Source organism: Ranitomeya imitator, chromosome 5 (assembly GCF_032444005.1).
Source record: "Ranitomeya imitator isolate aRanImi1 chromosome 5, aRanImi1.pri, whole genome shotgun sequence".
In the NCBI taxonomy this organism is placed as follows: Eukaryota; Metazoa; Chordata; class Amphibia; order Anura; family Dendrobatidae; genus Ranitomeya; species Ranitomeya imitator.
The window spans coordinates 191,397,725-191,417,213 of NC_091286.1; the positions used below are offsets into that span (position 1 = coordinate 191,397,725).

At 43.6% G+C, this 19,489-nt stretch overlaps 1 protein-coding gene across 1 annotated transcript in view; it reads left to right on the forward strand.

Annotated features, from left to right (window-relative positions):
* Positions 1-19,489, forward strand: part of FMN2 (formin 2) — a 528,461-nt gene that overhangs the window by 458,912 nt on the left and 50,060 nt on the right. The window contains exon 15 of the mRNA XM_069769445.1: positions 7,510-7,561. Coding sequence (XP_069625546.1) covers positions 7,510-7,561 — 52 coding nt within the window. The remainder of the gene's footprint in view (positions 1-7,509; positions 7,562-19,489) is intronic.

Below are 19,489 nucleotides of genomic sequence, written 5' to 3' on the forward strand. Positions count from 1 at the left end.
CTTCAGCTAAGTCCTTGCTTTAGCCCTTCTGGCCTGAGATAAGGAACCAGTCCTTTTATTTGCCTTTGCTATGCCACCTTTCCTGAGATCAAGAATACTGCTGCCACTTAATCCTTGCTTTCTCTCAGAACGTGCTATTCGAAATGGTCTCCCTTCTTTGTATACAAACACACACTTTTGTGCATGTCTTAAAGCAGCTAAACCATAGGTGTGTTCATTTCTCAATACTATCCCTATCTAACTAATCAACAGAAAACTGCTTTCCCTTGTGCCCACGTAACTCCTCCCATCCTGGGCTGGTCCCCAACAATTAACCCTGACTACTGATAACCAATTATTGCTATCCACAAGATAGCTAAAGCATCATTTAAAACTTAGTAATGCATTATATAATTCCAAAATCTTCAAGTGCGAGTGTGGGCAACTTCTCCACTCCTTTACATTGCATAGACTCATTGCATTGAATGCCACACACGCTCCATGACACACATAGTGTAGAGGACTTACCAGGCGCTCTCCTCAACTACAGTTGCTTCATACTCTTGCAGGGTGAAATACTTTAAGTCACAATACCATGTTGTCCCCAAAAGTTTTTCACTTCTATCTGAAGAAACTGCACTTATAAAGCAGGACTGTCATTATTAGTGCATTATCTGGCTTGTAAAGACTGGTGGCCCTATTGGAGATGGAGTCATGGACAGTTTGGTCAGATACCAGGAGACGGGCCAGTACACCAGGAGACATGGAGGGCAACAACCCAGCAGCAGGACCGCCACCACCTCCATTGTTCAAGGAGGAACAGGAGGAGCAGTGCCAGAGCCCTGCAGAATGACCTCCAGAAGGTCACTATTATCCATGTGTCTGCTCAAACTGTCTGAAACAGACTCCATGAGGGTGGTATGAAGGTCTAACATTCACAAGTGGGTGTTGTGCTTACAAGCCCATGACCGTGCAGAGTGATTGGCATTTGCCAGAGAACACCAAAATTGGCAGATTCGACATTAGCGCCCTATGCACTTCATGGATGACAGCAGGTTCACACTGAGCACATGTGACAGAGTCTGGTGACACCATGGAGAATGCTCTGCTCCCTGCCACATCCTCCAACATGACCGGTTTGGCAGTGGGTCAGTAATGGTGTGGGAAGCCATTTTTTGGAGTGCAGCACAGCCCTCCATGTGTTAGCCAGAGGTAACCTAAATGCCATTAGGTATTGGGATGAGGTCCTCAGGTCCATAGTGGGACCATATGCTGGTGTAGTTTGACCGGGGTTCCTCCTGATGTATAACAATGCTAGGCTTCATGGGGCTGAAGTGTGTCAGCAGTTTCTGCATGATGAAGGCATTGATGCAATGGACTAGCCTGCCCTTGTATCCAAATCAAGCACATCTGGGACATAATGTTTTGTTCAATTCCACGTTGCACCACAGACTGTACAGGAGTTGACTGATGCTTTAATCCAGGTCTTGGAGGAGATCCCTCAAGAGAATATGCTCATCAGGAGCATGCCCAAGTGTTGTAGGGAGGTCACACAGGTACATGGAGGCCACACACACTACTGAGCATCATTCCCTTGTCTATAGAGTTCAAGTCCTCTTTTTTTCTGAAGAGGCAATTTTCATATTAAATTTCCCAGAGGAGCATTGCAAGGCGAATGAGCCTCCTTACCTTGACAAGCCAGAGCTGGTATGTCGGTCTCTACAAGGAGAAACTTTACCCCTTAGACCTCAGTCCAGAGCCTCTCGCCTAGCCAAATCAGTTCTCATGCTTTGCACTGACGAGGGCCAACAACCCGAAACACCGTGTCTGCAAATTGACATACTGATTTGGCTTTTATCCTAAGTCATATTACAAGACTCTTTAAAGGGTTGATTGTGACTTGTAGGATCGCTACTTCCAACATGTAGCGCTATAGAGTTCAAGTCCTTTTTTTCTCTGAAGAGGCAATTTGCATATCCCTTGTCTTGAGACATTTCACTGAAGTCGAATCAGCCTGTAATTAGATTTTTTTTTACATTGATTTTGAGTATCATTTAAAATCGGGACCTCCATGAGATATTAATTTTGATTTACATTGATCATTTTTAGGTTTTATTGTTCTCAACACATTCCACTATGCAGTGAATAAAGATTTGCAACTGGAATATTTCATTCAGTGACATCTAGGATGTGGTGTTTTAGAGTTCCCTTTATTTTTTTAAGCAGTGTACAAATGTAGTAACCCTTAACTTGTCAGATGGTACAATGCATGTAATCTTATAACTTATGGATAGGGATGAGTGGAATTTGGCTCACGTACCAGAACAGTACCCAAACTACATTGAAAACCATGGGGATCCGAACTCTGTAGCTGGAAAAAAAAGTTTCTCTCTCTCTATCTCTTTCTCTCCGGCATTTAACCCCGGACCATAACTGTCTGGTACGAACTCCGAACTTGTAAATTCGGGTTCGCACATCCCTAGTTCTGGATTGTTATATGTATTCTATGTGTACAGAACCAGAACCAATAACAGCACAGGACTGAATTACATGAACCACTAGCAATACAGAAATGCATCACTAAAACAATCATCAGTACAGAAATAATAATAATAATCTTTATTTTTATATAGCGTTAACATATTCCGCAGCGCTTTACAGTTTTGCACACATTATCATCACTGTCCCCGATTGGGCTCACAATCTAGAATTCCTATCAGTATGTCTTTGGAATAGAGCACTGCAACCACGATCTGTAGAGTAATATTTCACAGAACCACCATCAGTACAGAGAACATCACCATACCCACCATTAGTATATGAATAACAGTACCAAGTTTACTACAGTGATCACTTGTAGTGTCAGGTCAGCCCCATATACAATTGTATAACATGAACTTACAATTCCCAGATGTCCTTACGGAAATACTGGGAGTTGCTGTTACCAGACATTATAAGACTTTGGACCATACCGGAATCACAGTACTGATGAGACAAGGGCAGTTTCACAAATAAACATTTACATCCAGGTACCTTATAGATGACATCTTCTCTGATTGAAGTAATTCTCTTTTTCTTTCCATCTGGTCCAGATACCATGATGACTTTTCTCTGGTCTTCTACAGCACATCCCGATACAGTGCCCTTAAAAACATCAGTGTAATTATAATGCTCCTGAATAAAAATACCTGCCCTATGAGTCCCTGAATAATAATTCCTTTCTGCACAAAATATGACTCCCACACTGTTCCTCTTATGGTACATGGTATACACACTGTCCTTTCTTTTCCATACCGAGCCCCCTATTCACACTATCCTCTCACACTGTCCCCACTATACTTCCTAGTCTCTATTCTAAGCCTCTGTCTCACAGTTCCCTCTCCTTGAAATACTGAACCCTCCCATGCCGCCTCTTCTCTATAGTGAATCCCACACTACCCAGTCCAAAAAATGCGCCGCCTCATACTTTTCTCCAACCATACATTTTACTTCCCAAACTTTCTGCTCACACCTTCTGCCCACTCCCCATATTATCTGTACCCCGTTAAAGTACCCATGACCTGGAAGTGCGGTCAGGGCTTCAATTGTTCTTGACCTTGAAAGTACAATTCAAATTTGGTGAGCTTGAGTGTTGCATTTTCTCTGAGTCAGCTGTCAGCTTGACAGATGGCTCAGAGAACGGCTGAATCCCACTCCAGGTGGTGGCAAAATGCAGTCACCTGTGAGTGCCGCTTTAGGTGGCCCGACGCTATCCCCCTTCCGGCTGCACAGGGTAAATGCTCCACCTACCCACCCGTAGATATGTCCCTAGGTATATATTGTGCACTCATCGTATTCAGGCTACTTATAATAGTTTCACATTTCCTTACTTTTATTTTTATGGACATTGTTTCAGTTTCTGCCATTAAGATAATCTCTTAGCTGTTGGGAATTCACATTCCTGAACGTTAGTGTCCTTATAGCCCCTCTTCTATACATCTGATTAAAGGATATTTGAAAACGTATAGTTTAGTGTTTACTATTACACAAGTAACCTCCATGGTCAAATATTTAATATTCTGTCTGGCCTATTTATTAATGTAAGGTCTAGAAGTGTCCCCTCTCTTGTTGGGTCCCATCAGTTGTGAAAGATAATTGTGTTTTTTTTATTGTCAAAAAACTGTTTCCTTTGCTGGACCTGCAGGTGTCTGCTCCCCAATTTACATCAGGATAGTTACATTTCCCCACAATAATTACTTCTTGAGTTTCTGCCTCATCTATTACACTTATAAACAACCCTCTATCAGTATTTTATTATTCTTTTCCCCTCCGCTTATCTCCACCATAGGAGCAGTCTATAGCCCCATAAATTAACAGTCCAGTTAATGCTGTCATACAACCATGTCTCCGTTATCCCCTTGATATCATCTCTCTTCCCATAATATTAAATCTAATTAATTATTCTTGTTGATGAGGCTTTTGGCAATAGTAAACATATGTTTTATGTATTTTTCCATACCTCTACTCCTAATCCTCCTTAGAATATTGACTGTCCTAATCTTTCACCATTTTCATTACTTAAGGTACCTTCACACATAATGATATCGTTAATGATATCGTTGCAACGTCACGCTTTTTGTGACGTAGCAATGATCCCACTAATGATCTCGTTATGTGTGACAGCGACCAACGATCAGGCCCCTGCTGGAAGATCGTTGGTCGTGGGGAATGATCAGGACCTTTTTTTGGTCGCTGATCACCCGCTGTCATCGCTGGATCGGCGTGTGCGACGCCGATCCAGCGATGTGTTCACTTGTAACCAAGGTAAATATCGGGTTACTAAGCGCAGGGCCGCGCTTAGTAACCCGATATTTACCCTGGCTACCATTGTAAAAGTTGAAAAAAAAAAAAACAGTACATACTCACATTCCGATGTCTGTCACGTCCCCCGCCGTCAGCTTCCCTGCACTGACTGTCAGCGCCGGCCGTAAAGCAGAGCACAGCAGTGACGACACCGCTGTGCTCTGGCTCTGCACTTAGTAACCCGATGTTTACCCTGGTTACCCGGGTGCTGCAGGGGGACTTCGGCATCGTTGAAGACAGTTTCAATGATGCCAAAGTCGTTCCCCTGATCGTTGGTCGCTGGAGAGAGCTGTCTGTGTGACAGCTCCCCAGCGACCACACAACGACTTACCAACGATCACGGCCAGGTCGTATCGCTGGTCGTGATCGTTGGTAAGTCGTTTAGTGTAACGGTACCTTAAGGCCCCTGTCACTATCTACGCTATCTTCCCCTCCTGTACAGTAATTGCCCATTTAGTTTAAGCACTCCTGCAAACTTCAGACTATTCTTACCGCAGCTGCTCATTTCCTGTTGCGATGCAGCCCATTCCTAGAGTAGAGCCTGTAGCCAACAAATAAGTCGGCCCAGTTCTCCAGGGACCCAAAACCCACTCTTTGTATACCAACTCCTGAGTCACACTACATGTGGAGCCAACAACTTGTCCCGATCATCTAGTTTTACACTGAAGTACACATAATACATTTTTCGAACCAAGTACATAATGTTCCTTTGTTGTTTCTTCACTATAAAACAACCGCAAATGTAGCAAAAGTTTTCAGGTGAATTATGGCATCCCCTTGTAGCCATTTCGATCACGTTGTTAGAAACAGAAGCAGAAGCACAACCACTAAATACTGAAAGAAGTCGTGGTAAGCAGACTACCACACTCTTATGAACTCTGTCTAAAATAAAATCTACCTTAGCTCCCCATCACCACCAGTTCAGTTTTTATACCACCACTTCAGTTTTTATACTGCTGAAGTAAAATGAAAAATATGCTATGATTGGATGCTATGGACACCAGTACACTATTTGGAAGCTGGCTTAAGAAAATCTTCTCTACCCACAGCAGCCAGTTGCAGCACATGGTCCAGTAATTTATAACCAATCTAATGACTCGAAAATCATCCACCAAAGGTTACGCAAGGGTGTGCAAGAAAAGGCCTACAGAGTCAGCAGCCCACCTCAAAGCCAAATTTGATATTGTACACAAGAGGAATTTCCCTTTGCTGGATAGTCAGCTTCGTGAGTAGATGTAAAATACTCTCGTCTGAGATTCGAACACATGATCGCATGGTCACCAGCAAGGCGCTTTAACCCGCTAAGCCACAGGAACATGAGCGTAAGAGACTCATCTCAGGAAGGCCATGTGGAGACAACTTGTCTCGATCACCTAGTTTTACACCGAAGTACACATAATACATTTTTCTAACCAAGTTCATAATGTTCCTTTGTTGTTTCTTCACTAAAAAAACAACCACAAATGTAGCAAAAGTTTTTTAACAAATCCAATTGTGAAAGTTATTGTTGTTCCAAAACCTATTCATTAAAATGAACTTTGTTCATGAGAAAACCCTGTTAAATAAGAAAAATACAGTGAAAGGTCATCTTTAATGCAACGAAGTCCAGTGCACTAGCTTTTTTGCATTCTCTGGCAGGACTTGTCACCTGTCCACACTACCAAAAGTACCAATACCTGGTTTAAAAACAACAGTATCACTGTGCTTGATTGGCCAGCAAACTCGCATGACCTTAACCCCATAGAGGAAGAGGATAGACACCATACCCAACAATGCAGATGAACTGAAGGCTGCTATCAAAGCAACCTGGGCTTCCATAACACCTCAGCAGTGCCACAGGCTGATCGCCTCCATGCCACACTGCATTAATGAAGAAATTGCCCCAACCAAGTATTGAGTGCATTTACTGAACATACATTCCAGTAGGCCAACATTTTGGATTTTAAAATCATTTTTCAGGCTGGTGTTATAAAGTATTCTAATTTACTGAGATAGAGACTTTTGGGTTTTCATTGGCTGTAAGACATAATCATCAACATTAACAGAAATAAACACTTGAAATAGATCACTCTGTAATCACTCTATATAATATATGATATTCACTTTTTGTATCGAAGAACTGAAATAAATTAACTTTTTGATGATACCCTAATTTTGTGAGAAGCACCTGTATAACAATTTACAGGATATGTTTGCAGAATGTTGCTTGGTTGCAACAAATAAAGATTTTAGTTCTATATATTTAGTTCTTATAAAAAGTATATGTATGGAGTATAATATTCAGTTAAATTTAACTTATCTAACAATAGTGGTTAAATTTCCAAAGTACAGTATAGAAAATATTGCAGAGAATTGCATAATCACAAAGTGCACACAAAAACGGTTTATTTTGCATCATTATGTAAATACCTTTCAGTTTGTTTTATACATGGACCATTGCAGTGCTATTTTAGAACAAATGCATTTTGAGAATTTAATTTAGCTGTATTTTTCCTATGAAAACTTTTTCTTTACATTTTTCATTATGCCATTCTTTCTTGTCTGTTTATTTATAAATGTTTATAAGCCACAACTGGAACAACAAAAGAAAGTTATATAAAAATATCGTTTAGAATTCACATTTCGTGCAAAATAAAAGGCGTTAGTGGTAAGGTTCAATGTTGTACACACTTTTTATTTATTTTTCAGCTAAAACTGAACATGAAGAAACGGAAAAGAAATTGACTCAAGTACATTCAAGGTATGTAAAATAAGATATGTTTCCACAAGAAATTATCGTATTGATTTACAGGACCCTGGTCCAGCGGCCAGATCAGTACTCTATGGCCGCTGGGCAGGAGCCCTATAATCCTCCTCCTACCTGTCGTCATCCATGGGTTCTCTTTTGATTAGTCAGCCTGGTTTGTCATCATCATTACGTCGTAACGTACACACGACATTGCACCAGACCGGCTAATCAAGAGTAGTTACAGAACATGACAGATAGGAGGAGGGCTCCCATACAGTGGTCACAGAGTGTTTACATAGCTGTTCTGCCAGGGTCCTAATTTATTTGCTCATCTTCTAGTTTCCACAATCTTGAGCTTTATTTTTCACAATTTGTGACACAGACATATCACTTCATTGATAAGTAAATAAGTTTATTTGGCATTCTTCGCATATACTGCATCATTCCACTGTTTTATTTGTTTCAGGGGCAGAAAGATAGCTTTTGCTGACTGTGTTGCTACACAGGGTCTCATAAGTGAGAGTGTCATCCCCAACTACATTATTGGTAAAAGTAAGAAACAAAGCAGGACCCTTAGCAATGCACTAGAGTACAGGACCACTATATAGCTGCATTTTGAGGGGGGCATAGTTCATGTTAGTGATGAGGCTTAACCGATAGGACAGGGTTTTTATCTGTAGGACGATGCTTCCTGGAGGTCATAATTATGAGTATCCATAGCAGTGTGATTAACGTTACTTTTAACTACATGTTTTTAGGATGCTGAAATTTGCAGTTTATAAGTGACATACACTAGCCAGTCGTACTTGCCTATGATTGCGACCAAAACAGCTCTCTCATGGCATTAGTTTCACAAGATGGTGAAAGGCACAACCGTAAAACTACCTAGCTAAAACTATAAAAAGCAAAAAACCAAGTCCCACATTGTCAAATGTTAGGGACAAAGAAGAGATCCCACATACTATATTAAAAACAATATTTTTATTAAGGCCACAAATGACAACAAACAATAAAAAGCAATAGTAAAAAAGCAAAATGCCGTCTAGGGGATGCCAGATTTACTTAAATAGGAAAATTCCCCACATGTAATTAATGATCACAAAGTATTTTATTACCAACCAATTTATAACGCCCCCGGAAGAAGCTGGCGGCGAAATGCGCGTCGGGGTGAGGGGACACCAAGATAATCCATGCTGTCGGTAATTATCAACCTTTACCTTTCATTATATCAGCTACACCATATTATTTCAACTACCACCATATACCGGGGAAGGAGATTGGCATGTATCTATAGGGTAACTGTCCAGCGATTGTAGATAGGAAATTTTTCTTTTCCCTGTTAATTTAACACAGGGTATATTTGTCAATATAGACTGCCTTGAGAAACTGGGCCTGGTTATATTGGTGTATAGATTTTTTGGGATATTTCATGGACTGGATTTGTCTGTAAATGAACTTTATGATCAGGGCCGCCATCAGGGCATTACAGCCATTACTACAGTATGGGGCCCAGTGATGAGGAGCAAAAGGGGGGCCTGAGCACGCTGACAGCCCGGTCCGCTCTCTGCTCGGGCCCCCTGACATTTTGTTTAGGCTTCCGAACGCCATCAACACTGTGGTGTAAAGACACAGTGTTGTAAATGCAGCGGAAATGGGCACTGTAACTTTAAGATGCGGCCTGGGCCCGGTGCATCATGGTCCAGTTCGTGACGTCACACGCTGCCCTGCTCCACTCCCTCATTCCGGAGCAGAGCAGCGTCCGGTGTGCCACGTGGCTGTGGTCATGCGGATGGTGGACGGCGGCAAGAAGAGGCAGCGGAGGACCGGACAAGGCGACGGGGGACAGGCCGAGGTCGACGTGCAGGCTGCAGACTGGATGAGCAGGTGGAGGCGGCGGGCGAGCAGGTTGAGTACCGTGAGGCGTGAGCTGACTCTAGGCTCAATGGTGACTGACTGGGTGGGGCAGGGGGCCCACATTCCAACAAGGCAGGGAGGGGGGAGGGCTGCTGCACATTCCAACAGGGCCTGAGGGGGGAGGGCTGCTGCACATTCCAACAGGGCCTGGAGGGGGGGCTGCTGCACATTCCAACAGGGCCCGGGGGCTGGCTGCTGCACATTCCAACAGGGCCCGGGGCTGCTGCACATTCCACCAGGGCCCGGGGCTGCTGCACATTCCAACAGGGCCTGGGGGCTGCTGCACATTCTAACAGGGCCTGCGGGGCTGCTACACATTCCAACAGGGCCTGGGGGGCTGCTGCACATTTCAACAGGGCCGATGGGCTGCTGCACATTCCAACAGGGCCGGGGTACTGCTGCACATTCCAATAGGGCCCGGGGGCGGCTGCACATTCCAACAACAACACAGGGCAGGAATGAAAACAACATGGGCAGGAATGAAAACACAGGGGGCAGGAATGAAAACAACACGGGGCAGGATTCAGGAATGAAAACGGGGCAGGAATGAAAACGGGGTAGGAACGAGGAATGAAAACGGGGCAGGATTGAAAGCGGGGCAGGAATGAAAATGGGGCAGGAATGAAAACAACACGGGCAGGAATGAAAACACAGGGACCAGGAATGAAAACAACACTGGGAGCAGGAATGAAAACAACACTGGGGGCAGGAATGGAAACTATACAGAGGGGCAGAATGTGAGACACGGGGCAGAATGTGAGACACAGGGGGCAGGTATGGAAACTACACAGGGGGGCAGAATGTGAGACACATAGGCAGAATGTGAGACAGGTGGAAGGATGTGAGACACGGGGCAGAATTTGTGACACGGGGCAGGATGTGTGATACGGGGCAGGATGTGAGACACGGGCAGGTTGTGAGACACAGGATGGAGACAGATGGGGCAGGATCATGGTGCAGGATGGAGACACATGGTGCAGGATCATGGGGCAGGATGGATACGATGGAGATAGATGCGGCACCAGATCATGGGACAGATGGGGCGGCAGGATCATGGGACAGATAGGTCAGGATCAAGGGACAGATGGGTCAGGATGGGGAGATAATATGGGGGCAGAATGGATACTCATGAGGGCAGGATGTGAGCCAGGAATGAGATACACGGGCCAGGATGGGGGATATTATTACCATAGGGGCTAATTAAGGGATATTATTACTGCAGTGATGTATTTATTTTATTTTTTGAGGATACTGTTATAAATGGGGGGTGGTCCTGTTACTGTGCAGAGCGACACTAGGTCACCTTTTTTTCTTCATCTGGTGTAGTGTCGGGAAAAAATTAAGCAATGTGTTTTGCAAGCGGAGCTCTAGCTAACTATGTTATTTCCTGCAGAAATGAGTCCTGGCTGGAAGATGTGATGGTGGTCTGTGCTGGATGAAGATGGAAAGCGAGGCTGAAGGACTTCACCTAGAGACGTCACTGATGAGTTAGTGTGTTACCTGTACACAGACACTATACACTGTATACTATATACAGATCTCCTGTGTATAATGGCACTTATGGTGATAGGATTGTGTTTTTTTATTAATGATCAGTATTGCAGTATTCAGTCGCTATGTGATGGTAATATGTTGTCCGGCCATGGTGTGGCGGTATTTGTCCCTTTTATGTGCTATTATTTGATCACTGTGGTGGTAATATGTGGTCTGGTCATGATGTATTTGTTCCCGGTATGTGGTATTATTGGTCACCATGTGGTGGTATTATGTGATCTGGACATGGTGCCGTGGTATTTGTTCCTTGTATGTGCTATTATTCTGTCATTGTGGTGGTAATATGTGATCTGGACATGGTGTGGCAGTATTTTTTCCTTGTATGCAGTATTCTAAAGTAGGTCACTATGTGGTAGTAATATGGTGTCTGACCATGGTGTGGCGGTATTTTTCCTTGTTTGTGATTTTATTGGTCATTTTAAAAATTGAAAAATAAATAAAAATATACTTAAATTGTATTGGATATTTTAACAAATGTTTAGTAAGTTACAGTAGAGTAGAGTCCAGCCAGAAGAGTCTACCTTGTCTTCGTGGTGGATTAAAAAATCTTTTGGCCAAAACAAAAGCTGCTGGCCATATATGTGGTGATGGGAAATGTAAATGTGTGATTGGTAAGGATGTGGTGCAGAATTGGAGTTTTTCTAAGAGAGGGCAATGGGACTGTGGATGGTTTGAGGGGTGGAGGCGGGGCTGGGGTGGAGCCTGGGCGGAGTCCCGAAAATTTTGCCAGTATGGGGCCCCAAAATTCATAGTGGCGGCCCTGGGTTCATGTATGTGGTGCTCAGATTAGGTATTCATAATGGAGACTGCTTACAAGTCACTGATCTCTCACTGACCTGCCCTCTGGTTTGTATAATGAATACGTAACATACTGAATAACAAAAAAATGCTTCTGCAGGCAGGTGCCGGCCGTGGCTCCTACGCTGCAGCATAAGCACATGGTTACTGTGCACTTATTCCCTTTTGTAGATTTACTTGAGCGACGGAAAAAAAAGTCATTTTGAAAATGGCATCCACCACGCCTGCGCAGTAGCAGGTATTGGTTTGTATTGAGATCCAATAGCTGCTGTTGCGCAGGCGCCAGTGGTGCCATCTTGCTGGAGAAGAAAAAAATGTCCTCAACCAAGATGGCACCACCCACGTATGTGCAATAGCAGCTGTCTGCAATCTCCTAGAGCTGCTACTGCGCAGGCACGGTGGACGCCATTTTCAAAATAACTTTTTTTTTCCTCACTCAAGTAAATCTGCAAAAGAGAATAAATGCACAGTAACCATGTGTTTATGCCGCAGTGTAGGAGCCACAGCCGGCCACGGTTGGCACCTGCCTGTATAAGCATTTTTTTTAATTTTATTCAGTATGTTAGGTTTTCACTAGGCAAACTAGGCAGGTCAGTGAGGGATCAGTGACCTGTCAGCCGTCTGCATTATGAAGACTAATCAGACCACTACATGAAGACTCCCCCCCCTCCAGGCCCACCTTAAGGTACCTTCACACATAACGATATCGTTAACGATATCGTTGCTTTTTGTGACGTAGCAACGATATCGTTAAGGAAATCGTTATGTGTGACAGCGACCAACGATCAGGCCCCTGCTGGGAGATCGTTGGTCGCTGAGGAAAGTCCAGAACTTTATTTCGTCGCTGGATCTCCCGTGGACATCGCTGGATCGGCGTGTGTGACACCGATCCAGCGATGTCTTCACTGGTAACCAGGGTAAACATCGGGTAACTAAGCGCAGGGCAGCGCTTAGTAACCCGATGTTTACCCTGGTTACCAGCGTAAAAGTAAAAAAAAAAAAACAGCACATACTTACCTACCGCTCTCTGTCCCCGGCGCTGTGCTCTGCACTCCTCCTGCACTGGCTGTGAGCGTCGGTCAGCCGGAAAGCAGAGCGGTGACGTCACCGCTCTGCTTTCCGGCCGCTGTGCTCACAGCCAGTGCAGGAAGAGTGCAGAGCAGCTGAGCGCCGGGGACAGACAGCGGTAGGTAAGTATGTGCTGTTTGTTTTTTTTTACTTTTACGCTGGTAACCAGGGTAAACATCGGGTTACTAAGTGCGGCCCTGCGCTTAGTAACCCGATGTTTACCCTAGTTACCGGCATCGTTGGTCGCTGGAGAGCTGTCTGTGTGACAGCTCTCCAGCGACCAAACAGCGACGCTGCAGCGATCTGGATGGTTGTCGGTATCGCTGCAGCGTCGCTTAATGTGAAGGGGCCTTTAGGGCATGAGCATATCATTAACACAAAGCTGAAAATACAGATTGAGAAACAACCACAAGAAGGATTTAATCAACCAAGGTATCAATCAAGGTTTACCTCCTGACCGTCTCCCCACCCTCCCCCTGCGATCGGTAAGTTCTGCACCAGTACCAGCCACCTTACTTCTGTGGTCATGTGATGGGGTCCGATGTTTTGACAGTGGTTTGGGAACTCGGTGCCTTACCTGGGCTAGGTCTCTTTGTGACCGTTTATTTGCACTCAGCACTTTACTAGGCCCTACTGCTGAGGGGGATGGGCTTGTATGCTCCCATTCTGTGGAGTACTACTCGTGGGGTTGGGATGGGGGCTCTTCTCAGCATTCTATAGACAGTCATGTTGCTCTTGTTACCTATTAATGTTATATTGCTATTGAACTGTATGTTTTTTATGTAGTCAATTATGGAATAAACGTTGTTTATATTTGGTTCATCAAATGCTCCGGGTTGTTCTCCTTAATTCTATATGGTCTTTGTGGAGCTGATTTAGTGAGTTTAGGGGGTGCATGGTAAACTCTTTTCCATTGGTCCTCCCTTCTCACAATATGCATTTGGGATTTTTTGTTATCATTTTAATCAGTATAACGGCGTCGACCTGACACTGTATGTAGGTAACTATGCACAATCCTGCTGACAGGTTCCCTTTAAACAGTCATGTCTGGTTCCTGCTATGCCCCTGTCTATTTTGAGGTCTGCTAACACTTTGTGAGGTAAACTACAAGAGTTAGGGTCCATCCTGATTGGGTGTTCACATTGTCACGGTGGGATGGCTTTTACACTGTTTTGATCAAAACAGTGTCAACTAAGTACCCTATGTTATTTACATGAACTATTACTATTTGCTTACAGCAATTTATTTGTTCCTTTTGTTTTTTATCCTAAATTCTCTTTATTAAATAGCCACAGTGTGAATGTGCACTTAGGCTATGTGCACACTTTGCCGATTAGGCTTAGAAATTTCTGGTGCGGATTCTGCCTCTCCTGGCAGAAAACGCACCTGCGGATTTGTCGCGTTTTTTGTGCGGTTCCGCAGCGTTTTTTGTGCATTTTTGCTGCGGTTTTCTTGCGGATTTGCTGCGTTTACCCCTGCGGTTTTCTATAATGGAATGGGTACAAAAACGCTGCAGAGTCCCAAAAAAGAAGTGACATGCTACTTCTTTTAAACCGCAGCGTTTCCGCAGCGGATTTTCCGCAAAGTGTGCACAGCTTTTTTTTCTCATTGATTTACATTGTACTGTAAATCATTTGCAGATCTGCAGCGTTTCTGCACCGCAAAATACGCTGCGGATCCGCACAGAATCCGCAACGTGTGCGCATAGCCTTACACATTACACTTATACCAATAAGTGGTCACATACATCTCTTCCACAATCGATATCAGTGTTACCAGATGTTCATTTAGATCCAGTATCTGGGATTCCAAGTATACAATGTGCACACATTTCGCACAGCAGTATGCACCCTCGACCAGCTGTTCAAGGATTTTAGACATACAACAAGATGTATACTGGATGGCATTGTCAATGATGGAGCACATTTTCCTAATGAGGATTGCACAAGACAGACATTATTAAGTATATAAACAGAGATTCAGTCCAATTACTGCATTCTAAACTCCTGGAATCCAAAATTACTGAATCACAAGTCGCACACTTAAGGTTACTTTCACACATCAGGTGTTAGGGCTAGCAGAACACACCTAATAATTAAATAGATATAATAAGGAGCGTTCGCAGCCCGGGGTCCACCGTGCAGAGATGGAACCTGCTGCTAAGTAATGACGGACTATATGGCAGTACAGTGAGGATACACACATGGGTTAACTTCACCCTGTATGAAGAAAGCGATCCCTGTTAAGTCACAGGGTAGAGGTACCGCACAGAGAGCGCAAGCAAGGAACCACAGAACTCTATCCCAGGGCACAGGATTAGAGTTAGTGTAGACCTCTTGCGATCGACACCACAATTGGGGTATCAGAGGTAACTAATATGCACAGAAGTGGATGCTGTGCCACACTAGCGGACGCCACAAACCACCCAGACTTGGGTAAGGTAAGCGCTCTAATAGCGCACGGCGCTGCACTGGCGGTCACAGCAGTTAGACGCTGTTTCGTGTGTTAAAGCCGTGAATTCAGCCGGGCGCTAGATTGCAGCCATGCACCATACGCAAACAGTCATACACAAGGGAAAGGTTTTTAAAGGAACGACTTGCACTCATCAACACACACACGATAACAATTGTATACTAGCGCATGGCCGTGCGGCCATGCAAACCTTTTATAGCTGCAGCAAGTACAAGACCTTCCAGGAAGGACCAATGGGAGTCTGCCACAGAAGAAGAACACCTTTAGGACCTTCCTAGAGGACCAATGGGATTAGCTGCAGTATCTAAGCATGTGACCTCCGACCTCCAATGGGAGGTCATCCCGTGGGCATGCTCAGAAAGGGAAAATCTGGACTTAGTCCCAGAAAGACCTGCTCACTGCTGAACATTGCTGGCTACAAGAACAGAGCCTGGAAGGGCAGTAGTAACCAGTCGTCCAGTATCAGCCTGAGCTAGATGCTGGGACCGACGTCTCTGCTGAGCAGACTCTACTGCGGCTGGAGAAGAATGGGAGACCACAGCGGAGATGGTTTGAGATTCCCCCTCTGCAGAGGCGGGAACTCGACACCTAACATCAGGCTTTTTGTTTCAGGCACAATCCGTCAATTTTTGAAAAAACGGATCCATTTTTTTTACGCCGGATCCGTTTTTTCCCCATAGAGTATTAGTGCTGGATTGTGCCTGATGGCCAGACGTTTCTTCTGTTTTTTGCCGGATCCGTTCAAATAGTCGTTTTTTTGTCCGGCATAAAAAATCGCACAGTGACGGAATCGGTCAAAAACACATGAAATGGAGGTGTGAAACAGTAATCCGGTGTCCGGATCAGGTTCTCACAGCATTTTGCATGCAAATCATGGAGATTTACCGTTCTGGGGTCTCTCTCTCTCTCTCTCCATACAGAATAGGTAGATATATAGATGTCAGTGACAAATACAATTAGTACAATGTGTGTGTGGGCAATTTACTGTCTCTATAATGGGGTCTATTGATTATAATTTTTAGCCGTTCTTCTGACCAATTGTCTATTCTATTATAATATGTATCATTTTGTTGCTAAAAAACTTTCAGACTATTTCTCTCAATTCCAGTTTTCCCTTTTTAAGGTTCCCTATATGGTATAATTTTTCAAATGTATAGTATTCATACTTTATCATTTGCTGACACCCACGTTTGCTTTTGGTGATACATTCTACTGCTAGGATTTTTTATAGGTTAATATAAAGGGTATGTGTTTTATCCATGAAAACACATTTTGATTGAAGTTTTAAAAGAAGTAACAATTCAATTCTTCAGGAGTTTCTGCTTGAATAATTTCCTACTAAATACGTAAAAACAGAAAAAATCTCCCTACACAAAAAAAGTGTAAAAAAAGCACATGAAAATTGGCAAACTTCATTGTGAAAATTCCTTATCTGTTATATCACTTTACATTAGACAACTCAATGTGGCTAAGAGATCCATCTATGCAGCGCTTTGGCTGCACTTGTGTGGAGGAACCAACCACTATGTTGAGGACCCAGAGCCTTAGAAGACCATCCAGGCTATTATATTGATGCATAGGCTGCCTCAGATGCTGTAAGCTGCCTCAGTGTCTTTTCTAGATAATATGTGGCCCTGATCTAAATTGAAAGTCCTAAATGCTAATATTGCACTACAATATAGAAGGCGATGTTCCAGGGGCATTGCGAAATGTTCTTCAGAAAAATATTGGGCAAAGATAATGCTTTCCGTGAATAAAATGTCAGCACTGTAGCTCAGAAAATGTAAGTGAGTAGATTATTAACAAGAAAATAGTGCAAGATTCAACAATAATTAGACGTGATATTAATTATTTTAAGCATGCTCAAAATATTAGCTGTCCTTATACTGAGAGCATAGCAGTCTGACATGTGCAGCACTTTCATGACATAAATGTGTTTACTTACCAAAGTGCCCATAGGCACAAGAAGCCACCCACCGTTCAGGTGTAGCTTCACTGCCCCCTGCAATCCTGTTAATTCCATCAGACCACTCAGGTCTCCAGAATGTGAGTTTATATTTAACACTATCATATCATCTGTCTTTTTCCCATGTCGGCGCTGATACTCTAGCTTAATCTCACATATTTATTAAATGTTGTCAGTCACATGTGACACGAGGGAAACAGGCTTTTCTGGGTGTGTGACTGATGTCAAAGGGAACTTGTGAAGTAAAACAAAATGCTATTAGCGTGCATACAGTGGGGCAAAAAAGTATTTAGTCAGTCAGCAATACTGTAAGTTCCACCACTTAAAAAGATGAGAGGCGTCTGTAATTTACATCATATAGGTAGACCTCAACTATGGGAGACAAACTGAGAAAAAAAAATCCAGAAAATCACATTGTCTGTTTTTTTATCATTTTTTTTGCATATTATGGTGGAAAATAAGTACTTGGTCAGAAACAAACAATCAAGATTTCTGGCTCTCACAGACCTGTAACTTCTTCTTTAAGAGTCTGCTCTTTCCTCCACTCATTACCTGTAGTAATGGCACCTGTTTAAACTTGTTATCAGTATAAAAAGACACCTGTGCACACCCTCAAACAGTCTGACTCCAAACTCCACTATGGTGAAGACCAAAGAGCTGTCAAAGGACACCAGAAACAAAATTGTAGCCCTGCACCAGGCTGGGAAGACTGAATCTGCAATAGCCAACCAGCTTGGAGTGAAGAAATCAACAGTGGGAGCAATAATTAGAAAATGGAAGACATACAAGACCACTGATAATCTCCCTCGATCTGGGGCTCCACTCAAAATCCCACCCCGTGGGGTCAGAATGATCACAAGAACGGTGAGCAAAAATCCCAGAACCACGCGGGGGACCTAGTGAATGAACTGCAGAGAGCTGGGACCAATGTAACAAGGCCTACCATAAGTAACACACTACGCCACCATGGACTCAGATCCTGCAGTGCCAGACGTGTCCCACTGCTTAAGCCAGTACATGTCCGGGCCCGTCTGAAGTTTGCTAGAGAGCATTTGGATGATCCAGAGGAGTTTTGGGAGACTGTCCTATGGTCTGATGAAACCAAACTGGAACTGTTTTGGTAGAAACACAACTTGTCGTGTTTGGAGGAAAAAGAATACTGAGTTGCATCCATCAAACACCATACTTACTGTAAAGCATGGTGGTGGAAACATCATGCTTTGGGGCTGTTTCTCTGCAAAGGGGCCAGGACGACTGATCCGGGTACATGAAAGAATGAATGGGGCCATGTATCGTGAGATTTTGAGTGCAAACCTCCTTCCATCAGCAAGGGCATTGAAGATGAAACGTGGCTGGGTCTTTCAACATGACAATGATCCAAAGCACACCGCCAGGGCAACGAAGGAGTGGCTTTGTAAGAAGCATTTCAAGGTCCTGGAGTGGCCTAGCCAGTCTCCAGATCTCAACCCTATAGAAAACCTTTGGAGGGAGTTGAAAGTCCGTGTTGCCAAGCAAAAAGCCAAAAACATCACTGCTCTAGAGGAGATCTGCATGGAGGAATGAGCCAACATACCAAAAACAGTGTGTGGCAACCTTGTGAAGACTTACAGAAAACGTTTGACCTCTGTCATTGCCAACAAAGGATATATTACAAAGTATTGAGATGAAATTTTGTTTCTGACCAAATACTTATTTTCCACCATAATATGCAAATAAAATGTTAAAAAAACAGACAATGTGATTTTCTGGATTTTTTTTTTCTCAGTTTGTCTCCCATAGTTGAGGTCTACCTATGATGTAAATTACAGACGCCTCTCATCTTTTTAAGTGGTGGAACTTGCACTATTGCTGACTGACTAAATACTTTTTTGCTCCACTGTATATGGGGTTAATCTACAGGTTAATATCATTCTAAAGCCACTTGGCACTGAAAGCATAGCCAACGGGAGGAAATGAATTTTATTGGCAGGCTCCAGCTTTCAGTCATAGAGGTACGGATGCTGTGGCTTCAGTCACAGTAACCACGACCCAACACTGACTGAGAGCCAGGTCTGTCAGTCAGGGCCGGATGGGCGGTATAGAAAGCTTAACGTTTACATCTGCTGTTTTACAGAGAGGTACAATTCATGTGGCGGCACATCACCTGTTAGCAGCAGTTCAGCAGTATG